Source organism: Otolemur garnettii, unplaced genomic scaffold (genome assembly GCF_000181295.1).
Source record: "Otolemur garnettii isolate 467f Iridium unplaced genomic scaffold, OtoGar3 scaffold00143, whole genome shotgun sequence".
In the NCBI taxonomy this organism is placed as follows: Eukaryota; Metazoa; Chordata; class Mammalia; order Primates; family Galagidae; genus Otolemur; species Otolemur garnettii.
Window position 1 is genome coordinate 353632 of NW_003852538.1, and position 24586 is coordinate 378217.

General features: G+C 35.2%; 1 protein-coding gene across 3 annotated transcripts in view; it reads left to right on the forward strand.

Annotated features, from left to right (window-relative positions):
- The window catches only part of CNOT2 (CCR4-NOT transcription complex subunit 2), a 106621-nt gene that overhangs the window by 28527 nt on the left and 53508 nt on the right, over positions 1-24586 (forward strand). The window contains exons 2-3 of one of the 3 annotated variants that reach the window (XM_023518634.1): positions 8803-8945; positions 23404-23461. In XM_023518634.1, coding sequence (XP_023374402.1) covers positions 23441-23461 — 21 coding nt within the window. In that variant the 5' untranslated portion in view covers positions 8803-8945; positions 23404-23440. The remainder of the gene's footprint in view (positions 1-8802; positions 8946-23403; positions 23462-24586) is intronic. The other 2 variants (XM_012810855.2, XM_023518633.1) reach the window with 2 other exon arrangements.

The following is a 24586-nucleotide window of genomic DNA, read 5'->3' on the forward strand; positions in this document are numbered from 1 at the left end:
TTAGGAAGCTTTTGGTTTAACTGATAAACAATATGGAAAATTATTTTCTTATATATCTGGAGGAATGGGAGGTGTTTTTTTTTTTTTTTTTTTTTTGCCGGGGCTGGGTTTGAACGGCCACCTCTGGCATATGGGGCCAGTGCCCTACTCCTTTTGAGCCACAGGCGCCGCCCAGGAATGGGAGTTTTTGTATTAGTAGTTGAATAATTGATACCAGGGTCAGATTTTTTCCCATCTTTTTGTTCTGCCCTTATCAGAGTGTCAGCTTGTCCTTGGGCTAACTCCTCCTGGTTACAAGATGGTTACAGTAGTTCTAGATGTGGTATTCTGATATAACAAAGCCTAATGAGAAAAGAGGGGCTGTTTTTTTTCCCCCTCTACCTAAAAATCCTACCATCAGATTTTCTCCCATATCTTGGCCTGGATTGGTTCAAATGCTCTTTCATAAATTCATTTCTGACAATAGGAGTAGGATTACTCTCCTGGCTTAGACTGATGAGCATTTAGTTTTGAATCATGAGGGAAGGGTCAAATACTTGAACATCTATTGTGATCACAAGGCTTCTAGAGAGTTAAGCAGGAATGTCTGCTGTGGTGAGACTACTGTTTAAAACTGGAAAACAGTGGTAAAAAGTTCATGAAGATTTTGCTACTTACGTGCCTGTAGAGTCTTGTTTAACTTCAAACAAAATTGAAACAGGAAATCTTAAAAGATGCATTGTATGTCCAGAAGAGGCAAATCTATAGAGGCAGCAAGTAGGTTAGTGGGAGAAACAGGAGGATAGGAAGACAATAGCTAAATTAAAAAGGTTTCTTTATAGCGAGATAAAAATACAGTTGATCACCTTCCTACAGTGGTCATCTCCTTAAGTTGACCTAATAATTTGAATAGACCAGACCACATGCACTCAGTGGAAATTCCTTATGTTGACCAACTCCATATGTTGACTAGTAAGTTACAGTCACTTGGGTGGACAATTTACAGATGTTCTACTGTATTCTAAAATTGTGATACAACTCTGCGTATGGTAATAATATTCAGTTATATACTTTAAATGGATGAATTATATGGCATGCAAATTATGTCAATAAAGCTTTTTTTTAAAAAAGATAATTACGGATGGAGTTTATGCAAACCAAAGATTATTTTATGTGAAAATCCAATTATTAATCTTAAACTCAAAAGGTCTGGTCCTGCATCAGAATGTTGAGGAATAAATGTATGTATTTTTTGTGATTTGCAGTAATCAACTTATAAAATTAACTTTCTATGGGCAGATTGCTTGAGCTAAGGAGTGTGAGACTCCTATCTCTCAAAAAATAGCCAGGTATTGTGGCGGGTGCCTGTAGTCCCAGCTACTCGAGAGGCTGAGGCAACAGGATCTCTTGCGCCCAAGAGTTTAAGATTGCTGGCACTCAACCCCAGGGTGACTGAGTGAGACTCTGTCTCAAAAAATAAATAAATAAATAAAAATAAATAAAAAATAAAATTAACTTTCTGTTTGCTTGTCTTGTTATTAGTCAGGGTGCTTGTGTTGCAATCCTTTGAAGGGAAATAATGTTTTCATAAAGTTAGTAAAGAATTTAGTATTTTTTTTGTGATTCATTTATTCGATAAAGTGTATCTGTTATACCTCACTTTTAGGCACTTGAGATAACAGTGATAGGCATAACAGACAAAATTCCTCTGCTTAAGGAGCTTCTATTAAAAGGGATGGAGACAAACAATTGAAGATAAAATTCAGATATTTGGGTGCTCATTGGAGGGCTCTCTGAAGAGAGATAGGCAGAAATGTTAATGTCAAGAAACAACTTGACATTTGAAGATTTGGGATAAGATGATTGAAAAGAAGGAGCAAACATCAAAGCCCTGAATTGAGAACTGACTTGATATGTTTGAGAAACACAAAGACCGTATGTCTAGTACTTAGCAGGCAAATCGTTAGAGATACCCTACTTCTTTCTTACCTGTCATTATAATCACAGCTCTGTCTATCCCCTTTGTCCTTTTACCTCTCTCCTTCACTATACTCACTCATCTTGGTTAAATCCATCTCACTGTCCCTGTATCCCTGTGGGTGCACGCTGTTGGAGAACACCAACCTCACATGTGTCCCTCATGCTTAGCAGTTCTGTTTACTGTCTTCTAATCTCTTCCTTCTCCCACTTTCTTAGAAGGCTACTTGAAGACACCTTTTCCTCCATCTTCAGACCTCTGATTTATCTTCCTATATCCTCACTCTCAGCTAATGAATTCATTTCTTGTTACTAAGAAAACAACAACTGGATGTGGACTTTCATAAGCTTCTGATACTGTACCTACCTGAGTCTATTGCCATTAGCTGTCTTTCTTCTGTTTCTGTTGATAACATACCCTTAGAGATTCTGTCCACACCTGCTCAGAGTCATCACTGTAGTAATTTCTCCCCACTCTGTCTTGCATCATAAGCTTTTCCCTCTGTACCATAATTCTTCCTTTCTTGGAAAAGGCTTTTCTCAACTATACATTTCTTCTAGCTGATCACCACCTCTCACTTTTTTTTTTTTTTTTGAGACAGAATCTCACTATGTTGTCCTCAGTAGAGTCTGTGGCATCACAGCTCACAGCAACCTCAAACTCTTGGGCTTAAGCGATTCTCTTGCCTCAGCCTCCCAAGAAGCTGGGACTAGAGGCACCTGCCACAACGCCTGGCTACTTTTTTGTTGCAGTTGTCATTGTTGTTTAGCAGGGCTGGACTAGGTTTGAACCCACCAACTTTGATGTACTGTGGCTGGTGCAGTAACCGCTATGCTACAGGCGCCCAGCCACCACTTCTCACTTTTATGGCACAACTCCCTGAAGGAGATGTTTACATTTTTCTCCACTTCCCTTCCTGTTCCTGTGAACTCAATCGAGTTAGCGCTTCTGTGTCTCCCGTTTCACCAGACCTATTGTTGTGAAAATTGCCAGGTGACCTCAGTGCTACTAATTCCAAAATTTCTTGTTTTTTTAATTTCAAAGTTTATGGGATACAAATGTTTTTGGTTATGTGAATCACTTTTATGATGCTGGAGTCATGATTTTAAGTGTCCCCATCACCCAAACAGTGTTTGTTGTACTGGTTAGGTTGGTTTCCATTTTTGCCCATTCCTTGCTCCTCCTCCCTTGGCTGATTTCCATTGAGTTTTACTTCCCCATGTGTACTTATTTATCTGCTAGTTCCAGTTTAATAGTGAGTACCTGTGGTTATTTGTTCTACCGTTCTTTAGATACTTTACTTAGGATAATAGTACTTCTAGTTCATCTAAAAGGCAAAAGACATGAATGTGAACAGAATTTTTTCAAAAATAGATAAACAAATGGCCCTCATCTTTTTTAATCAACAGCATATGAAATAGTTGATTATACGTTTCCTTGAGCCACTTATCCCAGTAAATTCTGGGGATATCGATCATACTCTGTTTAGTTTTCATCTCCTCCTAAAGAGGGTCTGCTCCTACTTTAGACAATGAACCAGACCATGCATATACTGTCTTCATCTATGACATGAGGGAATTGAATCACACAGAGATAAAGCAACTTGTGTAAACATATGTTTATATTTATGTAAGTTTCAGGCAGCAAGAAGACTGGAAAAAATCCCTTTATTGTCTTAATTTTAGATTCCAATTTTATTTAAGCCTAAATCAACTAAGGATCTTTTAATTTTAAGCCTGTGGTTCAGAAATGCTTGAACTTCTAAACTCCCTTTTGTATTTCATTTTATTTGAGATTTTTAAGCCTGGATAAAAGAAAATTTCTGTGTTTTGAGATGTTAGGTCTTTAAGACAGATAGATTGGCTGATTTTCTACTTACAGCAAATTCTAGCAGATGACTAGAATCTTCCTTGGAATATGTGCCAGGGAACTGCACAGACATGTTAGAAGTAGTATCATAGGAGAACTGCTGCTGCAGAAAATACCAAGAAGAGATACAACATTAAGTGATAAATATTAAATTAGGACAACCAGAGAGTAAATTGATTTCAAGAGAATGTTGTTGATTATGTTTTGGTTTTCTTTGTAAATAGAGGCAGCTTTTAATTTTACATGTCAATTATAAATCTACAACGTAACTTGTATTACTATAATTTTCAGAAAAACTTTTCTTGGTTAATAATGGCAATTTTCCCAGACCAAGTATGGGGTATGAAACTGAAATTCTTAAGTTTTCTTTCTGTTTCATCTATGTTTCTTGTATATACCACAAGTCATCAACTCAGAATTTTGAAGACCTCTATATGATCAAGCTGAAAACTAGTTCATAGGGCAAGGAAAGACTTTTGTGGCTGTGATCTATGTGATAACATTATGGTCTATCTAGGTTGAGAAACCCTAAAATATCAAAGATAGTGGCTATAAGTACATTAACTTTAGGTTTTTTGAGCTCAAGTTGGTCACATCTTAAAGTTTGTACTATTCATAGCCAACATGAAATATAGTGTCCTTTAAAAAAACAAAACAAAATCCTGTCCAATTGGCAAAATCCTGTCTTACCCTGACCAAATTCACAGTTTATCACTTAAAGTTGAGTGTGTTAATGGCTACCAAATTACAGATTATAGATACCATATCTAACCCTTCAAAATATAAATACTATTGAGCAGTGAAGTGAGAGAAGAAAGAAAATATGGGAAAAGTCAACTACAATTGTCCACTTTCTTGAATTGATTACTGTGGCACAGACTACTTAATACACTTTTGGAACTGCATGCATTTAAAAAATTTATCTAAATTAGTCATATCATTTTACAGTTTTGGAGATTAAGGCCAGAGAGGAGTAATTGATCTATTTTTAGTCTTTTTCTTTTGCCTTTTACATAATGCTATATTAAGGGAATCATTCAACATGTAGCCTCTTGAGTCTGGACCTTTCTTACAACAAAAATGCACCACGCCTACCCAGCTAATTTTTTTTTTTTTTTTTTTTTTGTACAGACATAGTCTCACTGTATTGCCCTTGGTAGAGTGCCTACCGTGGCATCACACAGCTCACAGAAACCTCCAACTCCTGGGCTTACGCTATCTTCTTACTCAGCCTCCCAAGTACCTAGGACAACAGGCGCCTAGCACAACACCCAGCTTTTTTGTACAGACAAAGTCTCACTATGTTGCCCAGACTGGTCTGGAACTCCTAGGCTCAAGCAATCCTCCCACCTTAGCCTACCAAAGTGCTGGGATTACAGGCATGAGTCACACTGTCTGGCTGGTCTTTGTTTTTTATCCTTCCACGTCTTACTGGGACACTAGTTAGTTTATGTTAGGCTGTTTTGGTAGGGCTTCACCATTTACTGTTCTGCTTAATACTGCCTTAGAAGTCACAGTTCACTGTCCTGCCTTTCACTTTTCTAACTGTTTTTCAAACAGCGTTTAATTTCATGTCTTTTTCCTGTGTCTTCAGGTTCATTGAACTTTTTCTTTTGTAGCACCTAATCTGCTGTTAATGTTAACCAATGTATTTTTCTTTAGAGATATTGAATGTTTCTTTCTGAAAGATCAATTTGAGTCTTTAAAAAGATCTTTTAATTTTTAGGTGATTATAAACTTCTGTGTTGTAAAAATACTACAGAAATGTCCGATAGACTCATTGCCTACTTTTCCCATTGGTGTCAGCGCATTATTGAAACCAGAAATTGATTGACATAATATTACTAATTGGACTACAAATCTAACTCAGATTTCACCAATTTTTGCATGCATTCACTTCTTGATATGTTTTTGCCTACCATTTTATGGTGTTTTATCATGTCATGTAACTAACACCAAAGCAAGGGACAGAACATTTTTGTTACCATGAAGAAACTCCTTTATGTAGCAATTGGAGTCCTTTTTATACTTTGCATTATTATCATCATGTTCATTCTTTATCTTCTTAAATGTATGTGATGTATTTACAGTGCCTATTTTAACTTCCTTGTCTACTTACCAATTCGGTTCTCTGTATCATTGCTAGGTCTATTTCCACTTATTATATTTCACCTTGTTATGGATTACATTTCCTGCTTCTTTGCCTGACTGCCAATTTTTTAGTGGATACTGGGGACATTTAATTTTACATTATTTGGCCTGTAATCCCAGCTCTTTGAAAGCCAGAGTTGGAAGGATTACTTGAGCCCAGGATTTTAAGGTTACAATGAGCTCTGATTGTGCCACTGCACTTTTGAGCTGGGTGCCAGAATGAGACTTGGTCTCTTCAAAACAATTTGATTTATCATGCATCCATTCATTCGCAGTGTGAGAATTAGCGACACGATTTATCACTGAACATTTTTATTTAACAAAATATGGTGAAAATAATGGTGGCAAATGTTAATTTTTTATGTTACTTGGAAGAAAATAAAGTGCCTTCTTCGTTTCTATTGTTTGCTAAAAGGAGTTAGTGATCCTTAGTTCATTATTAACTCCCATATTGGTTGGAATATATAGTGGCTATGAATTGAAACCCTACACTGTGAAATATTTCCAGTTATCCCAAGAAGGGAAAACAAAATAAATAATAAATAAGTTTTCCTTTTATACTAAAATTCATAGTTCTTAAAAGTGAAGGTTTTGTCTTTTCTCTGGTAGATTTATAGATGAAATATTAATTTTTATTGTTAAGGTATCATTTATCATTTAAAATTAAGTCCTAATTGTCTGTCTTGTACAATTGGGTTGTGTTAAGGATGTTTACAGGTTTGAGGTATTGAAAATTACATTACCTGATTTTAAATTTCTAATATGTCATTTAATGGAAATAGTCTAATTTGAAGGTAATACATAGACTTTAACATGATTTAAGAAGAAAAACATATTTATTCTATAAGTTATGATTGAAATTTTATACTATTCTTAGTATTCAAAGTCATCGTGAGTATATTAGTAAGGTGGGCACTATTTTAAAATTTAATATTATAAAACACTAACATTAAAAGTTACTGTCGTTTAGGGGATGCATAATAAAATAATTTTGCTCTCTTTGTGACAATCATGAAAATTTAACTTGAAGGCAAATATGTGTCACATCTTTTTTTTTTTTGAGACAAAGTCTTATGTCACCATTGGTAGAGTGCTGTGGCATCACAGCTCACAGCAACTTCAAACTCTTGGGCTTAAGCAATTCTCTTGCATCAGCCTACTGAATAGCTGGGACTACAGGCACCCGCCACAATGCCTGTCAATTTTTTGGTTGTTGTTGTGGTCATTATTGTTTAGCAGGCTTGGCAGGGTTCAAACTCACCAGCCCTGGGGCATGTAGCCGGCACCCTAACCACTGAGGGCTATCTGTCACTTCTTGAACATTGAATTCAGTTAGTAATTTTTGCCTATGAATAACCTAACTCCTTGCTAAATATTAAAAATTATATTTATAGTAGTAAATTCAAAACAACTTTCTCCTTTGTTAAGGGAGATATATACTTAATTCCAAAGGCATATACATAAGTTTGGTAATGAGCAATTAGTTACAGGTTTCTCATAGAGTCAGCCATCTTGAAGTATTGCAGCTAAACATGTATGATGTAAGATTGTCAGAATTTGGTAAAAATATAGCCCACACTACCCTTATAGTCAAATACATAAAAGAGGAACCAGAATATATATTTTTGTCATACAAAGTCTTTAAAACTTAAATCCAGCAATATTAGTTATTAATGATTTCTTTATCTTAAAAACATTTTCTGTCCTTATTAATAGATTGCTTTTTATAGGTAATCAATATGGATATGTGCATGTGTATTTCTTGGTTTTAATATTACTGATTCACTCTTACTATGGATTATAAATTAAATGTTTATTATCTTCTTGTAAAGTATATTTCATAAGATATTAAATAATTTCTCTAGATTTGAATATAATTTTTAGTGACTAGCAACATTAGTGCAGTAGGTATACATACTACTTTTTTAGGGTAAATGTTTTACTAAAACTTAGGTGGGAGATACTTGTGTCAAAAATATATATTTACAAATTACTTGTAAATGCCACCTTTGAGTATGTGAACTCTCATTTTGGGTGCACATTTTTGAGATAGCATTACTATTTACTATCACCTCAGCTTCAGTGCTTTTTGTGCTAAAAGTACACAGTGAGTAGTCCTTTCTGGACTCACTTATCTCTGTCTAGTGTAAGAAATGAGCTACATTATTTTTTGTCCTGTGTAAAACAATGAATTCTCTATTTGACTGTGCCTGAAATTGAGGACTAAAGGACAAGGCATCAATGAAAGCTGACGTTTGTGGCTATTTATTGGAGTAAAGTTTGAATATTGCATTAGGTTTGCATCTATTAATCATGTAAAAATATATAATATGTTCTCATTTTAGGTCATGGAAATAAACCTCATAACTGGAATGAATCAGTAGCTATGTAAATAAATAGCTTATATTCCTATTACTTGTATATATAAGCATTTTGAAGGGAGGGATTTGTAGTGACTGAATCTGAATTAATTGGATACTTTCGAGACTAGAGAAAATTTACTTAAAAGAAAAAATGTCATTTGGGGGAATGAGCTTTTTGTCTAATCACTTTTACTCATAAGTTTCTTCTCTGTGTGTGAAGTCTTAATTGGACTTAAAGTAGAAGTGGGCGGGAAGAATTTTTCATATTTAGTAATTTCTGTTTCAGATAAAGTATGTTCAGTAATCTAGCCCTCCCTAAATGTTAAGAAGATTAGTTAGACTATAAAACAATTACTTTTTGTTTTCTTTCCTGTTTTCTGTGTATCATATTGGATATTTTTGATACTGTTCATGTACTTGCATGTTAGTAATTTTGACGGCTTTTGGATAATTCCACTCTAGAGGGAGAACTGGTGGGCGGTCCTTCCTGTGACACGACCCTTGAGTGACAGTTCTATTTGATTGCCTCCAGTACTGTGAGGAAAGGACACGACTCTATGGTGAGGACTGATGGACATACATTATCTGAGAAAAGAAACTACCAGGTAAGACCAATTTTTTTCCTCTATTAGTCATGTAGCTACCGTGTTTTAATGTGTTGTATTTAATTGGAACCAGCAGATTGGATACAACTCAATTTGAGAATTTTGTATTATTATTTTAAATATATTTATTGGATTCGATAGTTGAACTAGCTGGGAACATTTTCAAAATAAATCATATTCATAATAATTCTTTTAGTGTCAAAGCAAATTTTACAGATTATCTGATATGTAATTTAGGACTTCATGGCTAGATTCAGAGCTAGTAGTTTGTAAAAGAAAGTGGTATGTTTACACATATTATTCCTGGAATACTAAACCTGAAGTCCAGGGCTATCTTTTGGGTAATAAAGCATGTATCACAGAAATATAGACAAAATTGGATAGAGTATAGAAGAAATAGAAATGAGAAGCTTGGAGTGTTCCAAGACCCAAATTCTGTTGAATTTGTCATTTGTTTGCGGTCCTTAACAGTCTAGATCTTGTTTTCTCATTTAATCAGTTAAGTAATAATATCCATCCCTTACGTTGTGTGTAGGGATGCTGGAAGTTGGTTGAAATGTAACATTCTTATTTCTTTCTCAGGTTTTAAAAGAAGGCAAATTTTAAAGATTGTACTATTAAACAGTGATGTTAAAAAATGAATATAACATTTGAATTTAATTTTTTAAGGAAAAGCTGCTTTATTCATTGTATAGTGATCCAGAATACAGAATTGTTTAAAGCTCAAGTAGAAACAGACTTGCAGGCTTCCTGCACAGATATATGTCCAACCTCTTTTCACCCACCAGTTTCATTTCCCTCTAACCTCTGAAGGCAGCCAGCAGCTTTGGTTAACTAACCATTTATCTGCTAAGCCTTTATTTTATCCTAGTTAATTCTTTCCCTAAGTGGAGAAAGTAGAGAAAATTGTCTTTGTGGTGTCTTTGTAGCAGCAAACCTTTGATTATAAGGTCTGGGTTCTGGTTTGGGCCCTGTCCCTGATAAAACTGGTGTTGTATTTAACCTTTCTAGATTTCTACCTAACTGGATATGTGAGCTTTCTTGCTATATATTTGTAATTTTGATAAGCCAGAATAAGCTGGGGCTACGCTAAATCAGTTCTCTTTGTAACCTTTTTTCTGAATTGTCCTCATAGACTTATCAGCATAGCCTTTTTTAGTTATTTATACTTGGCTATATCTTCTTGCACCTTACAGCCACTTCCAACTACCTTGACTTGTAAGATTTTAATTGGTCACACTTCTTGGGCTCTTGCATCTTTTTGTTAGGTTCTGCCTAACTACTTTAAGGATATTTTAATTCTGCATAATGTGGCTTTTCATTGCTTATAATTCGGTTTGTAAAGTGTGACTGTAGGACTTTTGTATGACTTTGTATTACTATGTACAAAATACACAATATATAGTTAATTTGCCTCATGGAACCAAATTAATAGAGAATTTTGTATAACTATATGTAAAACAAACAGTAGTTAATTTTCATCATGTAATGTATTAATATTCTAAAATTTATACAAAAAGGAATAAGAGAAAATAATGTTTTATATACTAAGAGATTTGCTTATTCTTACTCATCCTACTGTAAAAATACTCCACTTTTCTAAAAATACTTCATTTTTCCAGTTACATTATTTACAAATAATCCAGGATTTTTAGCTTAACTGGAAAATACATTGTTCATTGGATTTTGCTGACTGAAAATATTTTCTCTTTTTTAAATTGATACATAATATTTGTGCATATTTATGGAGTACACGTGGTATCTTATTGTATGCATGGGATTTGTAATGATCAAGTCCAGGGTATTTAGGGTATTTCTCATCTTGACTATCCTTTTTTTATGCCCGGGACATTTCAAGTCCTCTCTTGTAGCTGTTTTGAAATATATGGTACCTTGTTAATTGTAGTCACCCCATTCTGCTATGGAACATTATAACTTAGAACTTACTCCTTCTCTCTCCGTTTTCTCTTCTGTTGGTTGGTGATTCTTAATGCATATTGAAATATCCTTGGAAACAGTTGTTTAAGTCTGGATTGTTATGTTTTATTTTTGAAGCTTTCTCTGAAAACTGCATGTATAGAAATAGAATTTCCTGTTCAGTATTATGATGAATATATTAAGAACATATGGGAAATTCAAGGAATATTAAATTACTAAGCTAAAAATTTTTTTATATTGGTAATGCTAAGAGTTTGTATCTTCTGAGGTGAAAATGATTTGAATTTTTTAAAATGCCACACTTGGGAGGAATGTTATTTTTTTCATGGCTAAAGTACAATTTCTTTGTATCTATGCTTACAATGATTTTCATTTGTCTTTGAAAGACAGTTGGTATTTAATATTTATTTAAGCATCCTGATAATAAGCAAAATCCCAGAATTTAACAAGAAAATAATACTCCCCCCAAGTCCCATTTCCTTAGACCTCATTAAGCCTTAGGAGTTTAGTTTAGGAAGGTGCATTCCCTTAGCTGTGTGCTAAGATAGTGACTTTCAAATGGGCATGGTTTGAAGTATTGATTTTTATGGTGGTTTATATCTCCTTTGTATATTTTGTTTCTTACTATAAATTTATAATGAGTTAGATATTTGGAGTTTGAGGACAGTAGTTGAAGTTTACTTGCAAAGGTAGCCAGATCTGTTAGTTCAGGTAAGACAATATTTAAATGGTTCATACATAGTTCATTCTTCTTGGAAAGATTGTCAAGCTTTTTCCAAGGTGCCATAACTTCAGTTTATTTACTCTAACTATGAGCATTCACAAATCTAAATCGCCTTGGGGCGGCACCTGTGGCTCAAAGGAGTAGGGTGCTGGCCCCATACACCGGCCGGAGTTGGTGAGTTCAAACCCGGCCCCGGCCAAAAACTGGAAAAAAAAAATAATCTAAATTATCTTAATTACCAATTTAACTGATCGTTGGCGTCACAGGTGGTATGTTCAAGCTTCTAAACTTCATACAATCTTTCCACATTCTGGGTCCCTGCATTCTCTCAGTGTCTCTCCTGTTATCCCCTAAGTGACTTTTTTCCGTTTAGTAGTACTACACTGCTTTAGTCTCCCTACCATGCATGCACTTTTACACCTTCAAGCCTATACTTACATTTATTCTGTTCATTAATGCATCCCATTTCTTCATATGATTCAAGAATTAGGTATCACTTTTTCCAGAAGCTATTCTATAATGGGCTCAGTGCTCATTTCTCTTGCTTTTTTAACTTTTCGTGTACTTCTAGTTCAGTGTTTGCATTGTAGTTATCTGTTTATTTGTCCTTGTCTTCTGTACAAGATCAGACAATTAAGATCTCAAACTTGTACTAGAGAAAGTGCTACATACCTGAATGCTGAATATCACGGCCGTCACCTTCAGAGTACTCCCTTTGGAAAACTATGCACCAGTACTAGAGCCAAGCCCATTCAAAGTAGTTTTAGAACCCTTTTTCTAGAATGACCATCAGAGCTATGATCATATGAAGGTCTGACAGTTAAGTTTGCGAACTCATTCTAGAAAAAGTGCTTTGAGATGTGCTCTACTTTTTTTTTTTTGTAGTGACAGAGTCTCACTTTATCGCCCTTGGTAGAGTGCTGTGGCGTCACACAGCTCATAGCAACCTCCAGCTCTTGGGCTTAGGCGATTCTCTTGCCTCAGCCTCCCAAGTAGCTGGGACTACAGGCACCTGCCACAACGCCTAGCTATTTTTTTGTTGCAGTTTGGCTGGGGCGAGGTTTGAACCTGCCACCCTTGGTACATGGGGCCAGAAACCTACCCACTGAGCCACAGGCACCCGAGGTGTGCTCTACTTTTTCTAGAATGAATTCACAGACTTACTTATCTGACATACCTGTGCTGTCCAATGATGTAGGCACTAGCCTCAAGTAGTTATTTAAATTTAAACTCATTTAAATAAAATAAAAATTGTAGTTTGTTGGTTACATTAACCGTAAGTGCTTAAATAGCAACATGCTGCTAATCTCTGCCATATTGAACAATGCAAATACAGAACATTTCCATCATTGCTGAAAATTGTATTAGTACTATTCTATGTAATGAACTTCTTGGAAACTAGAACCCTATCTATTTGAGTATTGTCATGACCAGCATGCATAGTGCCTGCTACATAGATAGATGTTTAGTGCATATTGTTCCAGTAAAATAGAACAGTGAGAGAAGGGGAAGAAACAGGGAAGTGGCTAGATAACATACTACTGATAGTTCCAAAATTTTTAGGTGTTACTTTGTCTAGAACTTTTCAGTATGAGTCCATTGATCACATCATATACTGGCATCTCAGTCCCTATGTTCATGAAGAATGACTCTAAATCTAAAAGTTTATATTATCTTTGTGGAGTATAGTATGTCAGGGAACAATAACGGTAATTGTATACTATAGGGTGTCCCAAAGGTCATCCGTAACATCATCATACATAGGGAAAATGTGAAATTGTAGCTAATGTACCTTTATTTGTAAAATATTCATTACAAAATTTTGCAAAATATTTGCAAGATACTGTCTACGTGTGGTTCATCTCTCTATAAAATTTTATAGTGTTTTTTATATAACAGTACTTTTTGCTACAGCTTCCCATTCTCCCTACATATGGCAACTCTAGGGGTGACCTTTAGGGTACCGTTTATTTTGGTTTCCTTCTACCCACGCTATCATGAAATATTTTATTTCCTTTTTATTAACTTTTAAAAGCACAGCTGTAGTAGATATGTAGTACAAATACATAAACGAAAAGTATGGAAATACAAAATACAGTGTGAAATTTTATCTTCACAACTTTAGCAGTTTGGTGTGTATCTTTTCAGATCTTTCCTAGTGTCTATACAGTAGATGTGATTCATTGTCTTTGTTTTTAACAAATATGTATTTTCCTGCAACTAACTTACTATGCTCAGTGGATATATTTTCTTGTCCCATCCTTTTCTCTATCTTCTTCCTCAGTAGTAATCACTGGTTTGAATTTTATATTTTGTTCCTTTTTATAGTCTTATTACATATATGTATTTCAGTATAAAAGATAATGTCTTTTTTTTTTCTTTATGCATTTCATTGCCCAAAGGCACATTCTTTTTCTGTTGTGTGGTGATTTTTGGAAGGTGGTGTCCTGTATTTTATTATTTTGAATAGGAGAATTAATAATAATTTTTCAGGCCACTCAAGACCCTGGAAGTTGTGGGCAGCACCTGTGGCTCAAAAGGAGTAGGGCGCAAGCCCCTTATGTTGGAGGTGGTGGGTTCAAACCCAGCCCTGGCCAAAAACTGCAAAAAAAAAAAAAAGACCCTTGAAGTTGTTTCCTGGATATAGCTAAAACACTCAATTCCAATCTGACAATTTAGTAAGGATTTCTGCATAATTTAAAGCATTTAAAACATACGTTATCTAATTACTAAACAGAAACAAATGCAACAATAGACATGTTTCCATTTAGTATGTTAGAGTCTTTATATAGGAGTAATCTATACAAATCACATTTTTTCTTTTATACTGCAATAATAAGTAAGTAAAGAAGAATCCCCCCTTCTATTGTAAGTTGCACATTATTCTCTCTCTACAGTCAGGATGCATCTTAAAATTGAGGGTGTCTTATAGTACTGACACAGTTAGCTTGTAACTTTCTGTTGATATGTTCTAGTATGATTAAAAACAGCACCAGCAGCAAAGCATCTTAGAATCTATCATAAGCCTAAGTAATATGTTAAAGATGTATAGTGAATATAAAGAACTCTAATAAAATCGTAGAAATTTTATGAAAGTGAATGCATCATAATTGAAGATTTGTTAGGATAGATTAAGTACAGAAGAAAAATGGAGGTTTTAGTCATTGTTGCTGGTTTGGCATTAGGTGAAGGTAAATAGGAGTGAGCAGATGAAAGAATGGGTTGAAAAAAAATAAATGCTTGAATTCAACAAACTGGTTTATAGTTTTCTCTTCTTTGCTCTTGAAAATCTTAAACCAGGCGTCCTTAAACTAACCGGGCCACATGCAGCTGGCCTAGGTCATTTATCTGGCCCACCGGGTGTTTTTGCCACCACTGCCTGTCCTGCTTTAGCAGCCCACTCGTCGCAGGGCCTGCAGTCCGGCCTGCCAACCGTCTGAGGGACAGTGAACTGGCCCCCTATTTAAAAAGTTTGAGGATCCCTGCAAACAAATGGCTGTGACCTATTGTCTGTAGCTAAAGATAAAGCAAAGGGGTAGAGAAAACTCAAATAGATGACTTTTTATTTTCCCTTTACTTGCATTTGTACATCTTGCTAAAATGAGGTTGCTCTTACTACATATGTGAATGTGATGGTTTTGTTCCTGTCATGATCACATTATTAGCAACAGAAGTTAGGTTGATACTATGATCTAAATTTTTGTTAAAGTAGAATTCGCCATTTTATTTGACATTTGTGGCTTATCTTTTTTCTTTTCACTGGCCCACCAAGAACATCAAATTAAGTGAATTTCTGCTTTCCCCATTGGTTGACTCACTGCTGTGTAATGCTGAGTGTTCACCTTTCTTTGAAGGTGTTTGTTTGATGCTTTTTCTTTCAAAAATCTTAAATGAGGTGACATTTGTTTTTCAAATACAATTTCAAAATCAGGTTTCACCAACACACTTGGTTTACAGCATCCTTAGTGTCTTGGTAGTTCTTTCCCAGTACCTGTAAGCCAAAATAAATTCTGCTACAGAAATAGTTAGGTACAGATCACTTACAGAGCAATAGTTCACATGATATCTGGTAGATGCTGCTGTGTTTCCTAAGATAAAATATCTGATGGCACCCTTGTGTGTTTGCTGTGATTTCTTTTGGGAACTTAGGCCCCAGTCTTTTTATGTAAAATAAGTGTTCTCTTTGAAAAAAATTCCTTACATTTAAGTGATTTGCCTCAGTCATTAAATCAAAAGTTTAAACATTAGCACAGATATTTCTGCGAAATTTGAAAATATAGAAGCAAGGAGAGTTCTCTTTTTAAAATATCTTAGGCCTTCTTGGATGGTGGCAACTTAATTTCTTTATCTTTCTGAATTCCCACCTAAAAACAAAACAGCTAGATAATAAAACTAAAACTCATGAAAACATTTTTAACAAAAGTGAGTGCCAAAGTATTCTATGAACCCCTAAATATAACCAGGTGAGAACTAATAAAATGACCTGCATTTGTTAGTTTTTGTGCCTTAAAAAGTAAAAAGCATTGGAATATCTGACGGACCTGAGACTGGAAACACTCAGAGTCATCAGAAATTCACTGGTGAGTCAAGTAGCCCGTTTGAAATTGAAAGAGACTTTGCCAACTTCATTAGGTGGGTGTAAGGAAATCCTGGTAAGGCTAAAGTGATTGGAACAGCATAGCTCCGTGAACTCTTGAGAGTGACCCACCATTGCACCCTTCTAGGACTCCATGCAGGAGAGGATAGAACATGAAAGGGACAATGGAGACATTGGAAAGAAAAGGTTTGGATAAAAATGCAGGAGGGAGACAGGATATCTTAGAAAACCAGCCATTCCAGGAAGGAACTTTATGAAAGTAGAGAAGTTACCTGAACCAAACTGTATTCTAAAAATTTAGGAAGCTTAAATTCAGGTCTTCTGGGAATTTGTTTGAGAGTGATGTTACCAATTTTGAGTCCTGTCAGCAGTGTTTATATTCATCTGACATTTGATAATGTCAAAATTTAATTATTTCCCTATTTATTGAGGTTGTGTTTGAAACAATTTTTCCTAAAGAAATTAAGTAAATTCAGATATTCTCCCTGTATAGGACTTTAAAAGATTTTTAGTTAGGTCTTTCATGTTTGAATTTAATCTCTGTGTGGTATCAGAAGTCTGTTTCCTTTCCTCTGTAGTACCTAGATATTCAGTTACCTAACATCATGTATTGATTTTTACTCCCTACCTTCCTTAACTAATCGGCAGTGCTAGTTCTGTTGTCAGTGAAGTTTCTTCATGTGCCTGAGTTTGTTTCTTGTATCTGTATCTGTTCCTGTGATGTGCTTGTCTGTGCCTCTACCAGTAGCTAAAGCTTTGTGTTAAGTCTTCATGTCTTCATTTTTATTAAGGGCAGAATTGGTAAGTTTATTATATTTCTTACTGTCCATGAATTCATAGATTGAGGTCTTCTTTGTTTTCTCTCAGTTTTATATTTTTTTTCCATAATGCATTTATAAATCATCAGTGATAGTTACCATTAAATATATTGCTGTAGATAGGATTTTCTTGGTAGATTATAAGAATAAAGAAATTGTTCATAGTGCTACGTCATTATATGTATTTTTTTCTCTGCCTCACCTTTTTCTTTTTTAAGATTGTTTACTATGGGTTTCCCCCTTACTTGATCAGTCTTGCCAGAGAGAGATTTATCAGTTTTCCTGGGAATCACATTTAGCTTCATTTAGTTATTTTGAAAATTTATTTGTGTTTTATATCCATCAATACTCTTGAATGCTTTCCTTTTACTTCTTAGGTTTTACTTAAACTGTTGTTTAATCTAAAGGGTTTTTAATTTTCCAGACCTACCAACTTTGTCTGGTTAACTTCTTTGCTGATTCTCATGTAATTCTGTTTTAGTTAGAGATTGGGGTATACCAGTTATTTGTTTATGTGCTTTTTAACAAAATGCATATTAACTAATTGGCAGATGTACTGCTCTGTTTCCCTTCATTAAATCAAGTTTGTTAATCTTTGGTCTATATCTTACGTACCCACATTTTGAACACTTCTAGCATCATTCATTCCTTTGTTTAGACCTGGATTTCAGTGTATCCTCTTTCATTTCCTTTTTTTCCCCTTATCTTTTTCTTTTTCTTTTCTTTTTTGAGACAGTTTCAAGCTATTGCCTTGGATGGAGTGTTGTGGCATCATAGCTTACAGCAGATTCCAACTCTTGGGCTCAGGCAAGCTCTTGCCTTAGTTTTTCTATTTTTAGTAGAGATGGGGGTCTTGGTTTTGCTCAGGCTGGTCTCCAACTTCTGAACTCAAACAGTCCGCTTGCCTCAGCCTCCCAGGCTGCTACGATTACAGGCGTGAGCCACTGCACAAATCCTTCTTTCATTTCTTTAATCATTTTATACATTTTTGCATTCAGTGGGAGATTCCATTAATTGGAATTTGCCATGCATTATTCTTATGTTTTTTATTTTCTGCTGGTTTTCATTTATAGTGTCTTGTTTGCTTGTGTTTTATGTTAAGCCATTACTTTATGTCTCTTAAAACTCTGGGAATTCTTTGAGGAGTAGGTAGATTTGTGTTTGGTTTTACTAGGTGCCTAAAGTGCTACTAATTAAAACCAAAAAATGTTGGCATCCCATAGCTAATATGAATTCATGCTGATTGTGGCTGTAAATTCTCGGAAAGTTCCTTTACCTTCCAGATCTTTTGCTGCCCCATTGACTAAGAGTTACCACATTTGTGACCCAGCCTTTTAAGGGACCTCGTTTATGAAAAGATCTTTTAATAGCTTTTCCATCTTAAGCACATTTCTTCTTGAGGATATAAGCTGTGGATTCTCTGTGAATTCTAAGTTTACATTGTTTTGGGGTACTGAATTTCCATCCTTCCTATCCAGGCTCAGCAATACATTTAAATAAAAATGTAATCTCTGTTAGTTTTCACTGTTTTGTTCACTGCTGTATCCCCCTCTGCATAATGACAGTTATATAGTTAGATACTCAGTGAATATTTGATTGGGTAAATCAACGTGTTTGGGGGCAATTTTTTTTTTTTAATTGAGACAGAGTCTCACTTTGTCATCCTTAGTAGAGGGCTGTGGTATCATAACTCACAGCAATCTCCAACTCTTGGGCTCAAGCAATCGTCTTGCCTCAGCCTCCCTAGTAGTTGGGAGTACAGGTGCCCACCACAATGCCTGGCTGTTTTTTTGTTTTTTTTTTTTAACAAGCCCAGGCCTGGTTTCAAACCCACCAGCCCTGCAGCATGTGGCTGGCACCCTAACCACTGTGTTATAGGCGCCCAGCCTTAGGGAGCAATTTTAGTATAGTTGGTTTTTTTGTTTGTTTTTTTGAGTAGAGCATTTTGTTTTTTTTTAAATGGTGTGTTGTACTACCAAAAACATGAATCTTAATCATCCTCTAGCTCTCTGCTAAAATTTTACTTCCCAAGGTAAAATTTCCTACTGAGGCTTCTGTTACATATTCTCCTGTGCATTGTACTTCTAACACCGTGGTGGGAATGATGCTGTTTCTCTGAGGCTGCTTATTCATCACTCAATAGGTTGGATGGCTCTTTTTTCCCTTTTTCCTTCTTCCTTCTTCCCTTCCCCTCCCATACTTGCCCTACCTTCTTTCTTTCTTCTTTCACTTTCTTTTTCTTTCCTTTCTTTTTTTCTTTATGGTATCATTTTCCTTTTACAGACAGGATTTTTAAAAAAAATTTCTAAAAGCATTTCTGGTAGTAATGAGTTCTTGAATGGTGTGTATGTCTGAAAAAGTGTAATTTCACCTTCATCTTTATAAAGATATTTTTGCTGGGTATGGAATTCAGAGTTGACAGATTTTTTTTTCCTTTAGAACATTAAAGGAGAGGTTTCACTCTCTCCTGACTTATTGCCAGTGAAAAGTCTGCTGTCATTATTGTCTTTAATTCTCTGTATATTGTGTACCTTTTTCTCTCTGGCCGATACTGATTTTTGAAAATTTGTCACTTGTTTTACACATTTTGGTTATGGTGTATTTTGTTAGAATTTTCTTCATGGCGCATGCTTATGATTTGTTGAGCTTCTTGAATTTGTTTAAATATTTTTTTGTCTTTGCTATTCTTTGGGGAGCTCTAATTATATATACTTGTATATTAGGTCTCCTGAAGTTGTCCCACAGCTTACTGATAGTTTGTTCATTTCTTTCTTTTTTTAAACTGTCCATACTTTAGTTAAGATAGTTTTTATTATTATGTTTTCAGGTTTATTAGTCTTTAGCATGCCAGTCTTCTACCAGCTTTTTACAAAAAAAATGTAACTTTTAATATTGTCTGCTAATTCTGTAATCCATGTTATTTCATTTAACAGAAACTATGTCTGTTTTTGTGGATTGATGGGTTTTATTCTCTCCATTATTTATTCTATTTTATTGCTTCTTTGCATTAGGGACTTTTGCTTCGATGCCAGTCCTTGAAAACTTTATCTTGATGAGTGCTATGTATTGTTTTGTATTTCTGCTGATACTCTTAAAATTTCATAGAATTGCAGTTAAGTTACTTAGAAGCCATTTGATCCTTTTGAAACTTCCTTTTTTGTTGTTGTTTTTAAAAAAAATTTTGTTAAAGGCAACCAGAATAGCCTATAGTTTACAGCCGGTTTTCCCCAAATACTGAGGCAGTTCTTTTCTGAGTACTTTATTCAATACCTTGTGAATTATGTTTTCCTGCTTTAGCTGGTGAGAATATAAATGATTCCCAGCCGTGTGTGAGCCCCGGGGGTGTTTTCTCTTTTCCTTTCAGGTGGCTGTGTTCCTGGCTTCTGGTAGTTTCCTCACAGGCATGTGGTGATCAGTACTGAGCTGAAGACCTGAGAGAGGACTTCTCCAGAGCTCCTTTTTCTGTGCAGCTGTCTGCAGTCTAGGCCTCTAGCTGCTCACTCTAGCTGCCTTGAACTACCCAGGCTCCCTTCTCTGCTTCCTCATTTCACTGGTACTGCGGGGCTCTCCCTACCTGGGCTTCTTCCTCTTCCTTTGCACTCTGCAAACTCCCTCCGTCTATGCACAAGGGCAGTTGGGCTGTCTTTGATTATTTTAAGGCTCCCAGGGATTATTATCCTGTACTGCCTGATGTTCTATGCTTGAAAATTACTGTTTAATAGCTTTTGCCTATTTTTAAGGTTTTTTTTTTGAGAGAGGTGGGTTCTACTAGTATTCCACTAGGTTTGAAGTAGAAATCTTAAAATTACATTTTGATTGAGAAGATGGATATAAGCCATTTCTGATACAGAGAAAAGATTTTATGTCAATATTCAGAAGACTTGGATGCTTTCTATTGTGTGGATACAACAATATGCAAGAATATAAAATCTATAACATATACTCTATAAATAAATATCGAATGTGTAATACTATAAAAAATTCTAGTTTTTATTGGGAATCATAGTCCTGATTCTTTTTAACTTAAAGCAAAAAAAAAAAAAATGTGACTGTTTCCCTTGAATTCCCTACCTCAAGATTCCCTGCAATCTAATAGGCCCATGAATACAGTGGTCTTTCATTTTCTCAGCTGAGAGGTAAGAATTTTACCAAGTAGTGTTCCTCACTTAAAACATCTGGGTTGTATAGCATCTCTTTATTGATTAATCTGGCTCAGTAAATTAAAAACCTACAATAAAAGTAGAAAGACGTTTTATTAAGGAAAAAGAAAAGCAAAAACCCTTCTTATTAGAGTCAGAAATGTTAAGAGATACTGTATATGAAATTTTTAAACCTAATCTTTTCTGCCAGGTTAGAGGCACTGTGATAAGGTTGAATGAATGTGATTTTTAAAGTGAAGAACCCTAAGTTTCACCCATTATTCTTCTCCTACCTGTATCTGTATTTGGGCGAGTTATATAAAGTCTTTAACATTGTTCATATTTAAGAGTGAGATCTTTAAAAAAATCATTGGTTTACTTTGTAAAACATTTCACTTAATGAATACAGAAGGAATGAGGAAAATAGAAAATCACCATTAGAATGCCACAGAATAGGTGCTGTGGGCAAAATTCATGGATGAATGCTGTAATTAGTGGCTGAAAATTTAAGGACAAGCAGGTATTTGCATGCTCTTAAAGTTCTTCTCCAAATATTTATTATTTAAGGAAGAGAAAACAGTAATTTACAGTGGAGAAAACTGGCAGATGCACCACTTTAACTATGGTGAAGGTTAATATGACTTGTAAGAAGACATATTAACATCAGATGCACTCGTATATTGGTGTATATGCCTGTATGTGATGCACTTGAGAAGGGCACGTCACCTCTGTGGTGATGTGGCTTTAAAAATGCATAACGTCAATCTAGTTATGAGAAAACACCAGACAAACTCAAATTGTGGGACATTCTACAGTGTATTTGACATGACATCACTGTTGTGAAAGACTGGAGTAGTCTCAGATTGGAAGAGCATTCCTGAAGAATACAAGCACAAAGGCCTGGAGACAGGAGTGTGCCTGATGTGTTTGAAGAACAGCAAGGACCCCAGGAGGGTGGGAGACAACAAGAGAAGGGGAGAGGATGGTAACAAAGGAGATGAGGTTAGGGGTGACAAAGAATAGACAAGGTCCTTGGAGGCCTTCATTCCAGTTATTACAATACTGGAATATTGTAAATGTATTTTCTCTCTACTTCCTTTGACTGATGATGTTCCTTTATTCTGAGCATCTAAGAGGTAAGGTGTGTCAGACTATAAAGTGTAATATCTAACATCTAGCACTTTGTACACATAGTAGATGCTTACTCAATGATTATTGAATTAATTTACATGGCAAGGTGTTTAGAACTATTTTGAAGGCCCTATGTTCCCTTGCTGAAGGAAACTTTTGATTTTTAATTGCTTTCTCTAATACAATTCAGGATTCTGAAATCCCTGTGTGTTTTTTAAACCTTCAATGGTATCTACTTATGCTGTGGCATAGATGTTGTCTTGAAATGATTAAGCATCTATTTTTATTAGTTTTAGTATTTATAATAGAATCTGTTTTTCTTCCGCTCAATCAATAATTCATTTTTATATATCAAAAATTCACATTTTTATAAAAGCAAATAACTGCACATTTCATATAAGTTCTATATATTCAGATTGATTTGTTTCAAAATCTTTCTTTAAATTTTTTTTCTTTATCATCTAGTTTGATTAAAGTGCCATGTTATTGTAATTTAATAAGGGGGTGTCCTTATTTTCTCACAAAGAATATACTTACACCATTATTTCTAGTTTTTAAAAGTTCACTGGTCCACTTCTAGGCATTTAAGTAAATCTGAATAGTTGATCTTTCATTCTGCTGGTTAATGGTATTAAATAGAGGAGCATCTTAGATTTCACGTTGAATACTGAGGAGAGCAAGAGGGCATACAAGGGGCAGATAGAGAATTTGAACCTGTTGTCTTATACGTTTTCATGATGTCCAGGTAAGCCCTATCCTTACATTTTCTGAAAAACTGTGCAAGTTTACATAGAACACTGCCTTTTTTAAAAATTAGAACTTTTGAATCAGTCTGAAAGATGATTCTGAGTTTGGGGAATATTGAAAAGGTGAACAGGGAGTCAAACTGTTGAAACTGGACATTCAGATCTTTATAGCGTGGTTTCCTTATTTTTCAAAGAGCAGAAGAATCCCATCGTTTATCATGTTCTGGTCGGATTCCTTTCTTATCGTTTGCTGGAGTTTGAACTTCAGAGCTATGGTGTCAATCCTGCTATAATATCTCAGGGGGAGCTCCTAGTGTGGGGCTGGTGCCATGGCTCACCCTCCAACCTTTCCTTCTTCACTTCAGCCTCCAGCTCTGAGCTTTCCAATCCCCAGAGTAGCAAATGTTGAAAGAAGTTGCACAGGTAAGTATGTGGCGGGAAAAGCTGGGGGAGAATGGTGCTGTCATCAGTATTTTAAGGGTGGGTGTTGGGCTGTTTTACCAGTTAGTCATTTTGTTAGGTTAGAAATATAATGTTCCTTATAAATTATTTTTCTCATAAAACTAATAAATTATTAAATGAACAGTTTAGTGTTCTAAGAAATCTTAATTCTTGTTAGATAAGAAAAACCTTTAAGTCACTAAACCATTAACATTATAATGCAAAGGAAGATTATTTTAAAAACTTTATATTCTCTGCAGTGTATAGCAGGATCAGAAAACCCATGTTGAGAAAGGAAGCTAAGGAGAAAAGTTGGAGAAGGAATAAATCCACAGACATTTAATTTTGCTGTATGTACCTTGGTCTCAGAAGGAAGCAAATTTCTTTTCCTTCCACTGGCTTTGGACATGTTGTTCCCTTTCTTAGGTTTTACCCAGGTAGCAATATTTTTAATCTCTACAGGAATAGAAACTCAAACATATTTTTCTAAGTCTTGACTGGACTACCAATCTCTGGATTTGAGGTTAACAAACGAAGTATGCAAACAGTGAAGACACAGTATCTGCTATATGGTTCAATATGTTATTTCTTGAATAATAACAAATTCACCAAATCCTCTATTTGTGTGGAAGAGAAAGAAAAATGCCAACACTTCTGGCATTCTCTGCTTATCTTCCTTGCACTGAAAATCAGGATCTACATATTATATGGTTTTCTTGTTACTTATGGAATGATGTTTTTTAGAAATAATTCTGTAGAAATGTAGCTCTGGGTTTTCACTACCTTCTACTGCTTTCTTGCTTCTTAGTTTTCAAAAATTATGTTTTTAGTTCTCCCAGATCTGTCCTATTTATTTCATATTCATGTGATTTATAAATTTTGGATGTAGCAAGACTTTCAGAATTAACTCCAAGAAAAACATACCCTTAATATGGCGTAGGATTGACTGGGCACAGTGGCTCATGCCTACATATAATCTTAGCACTCTGGGAGGCCGAGGCAGGTGGATTACTTCAGCTTATGAGTTGGAGACCAGCCTGAGCCACAGCAAGACCTTGTCTCTTAAAAAAAAAAAAAAAAGCCAGGTGTTGTGGTGGGCGCCTGTAG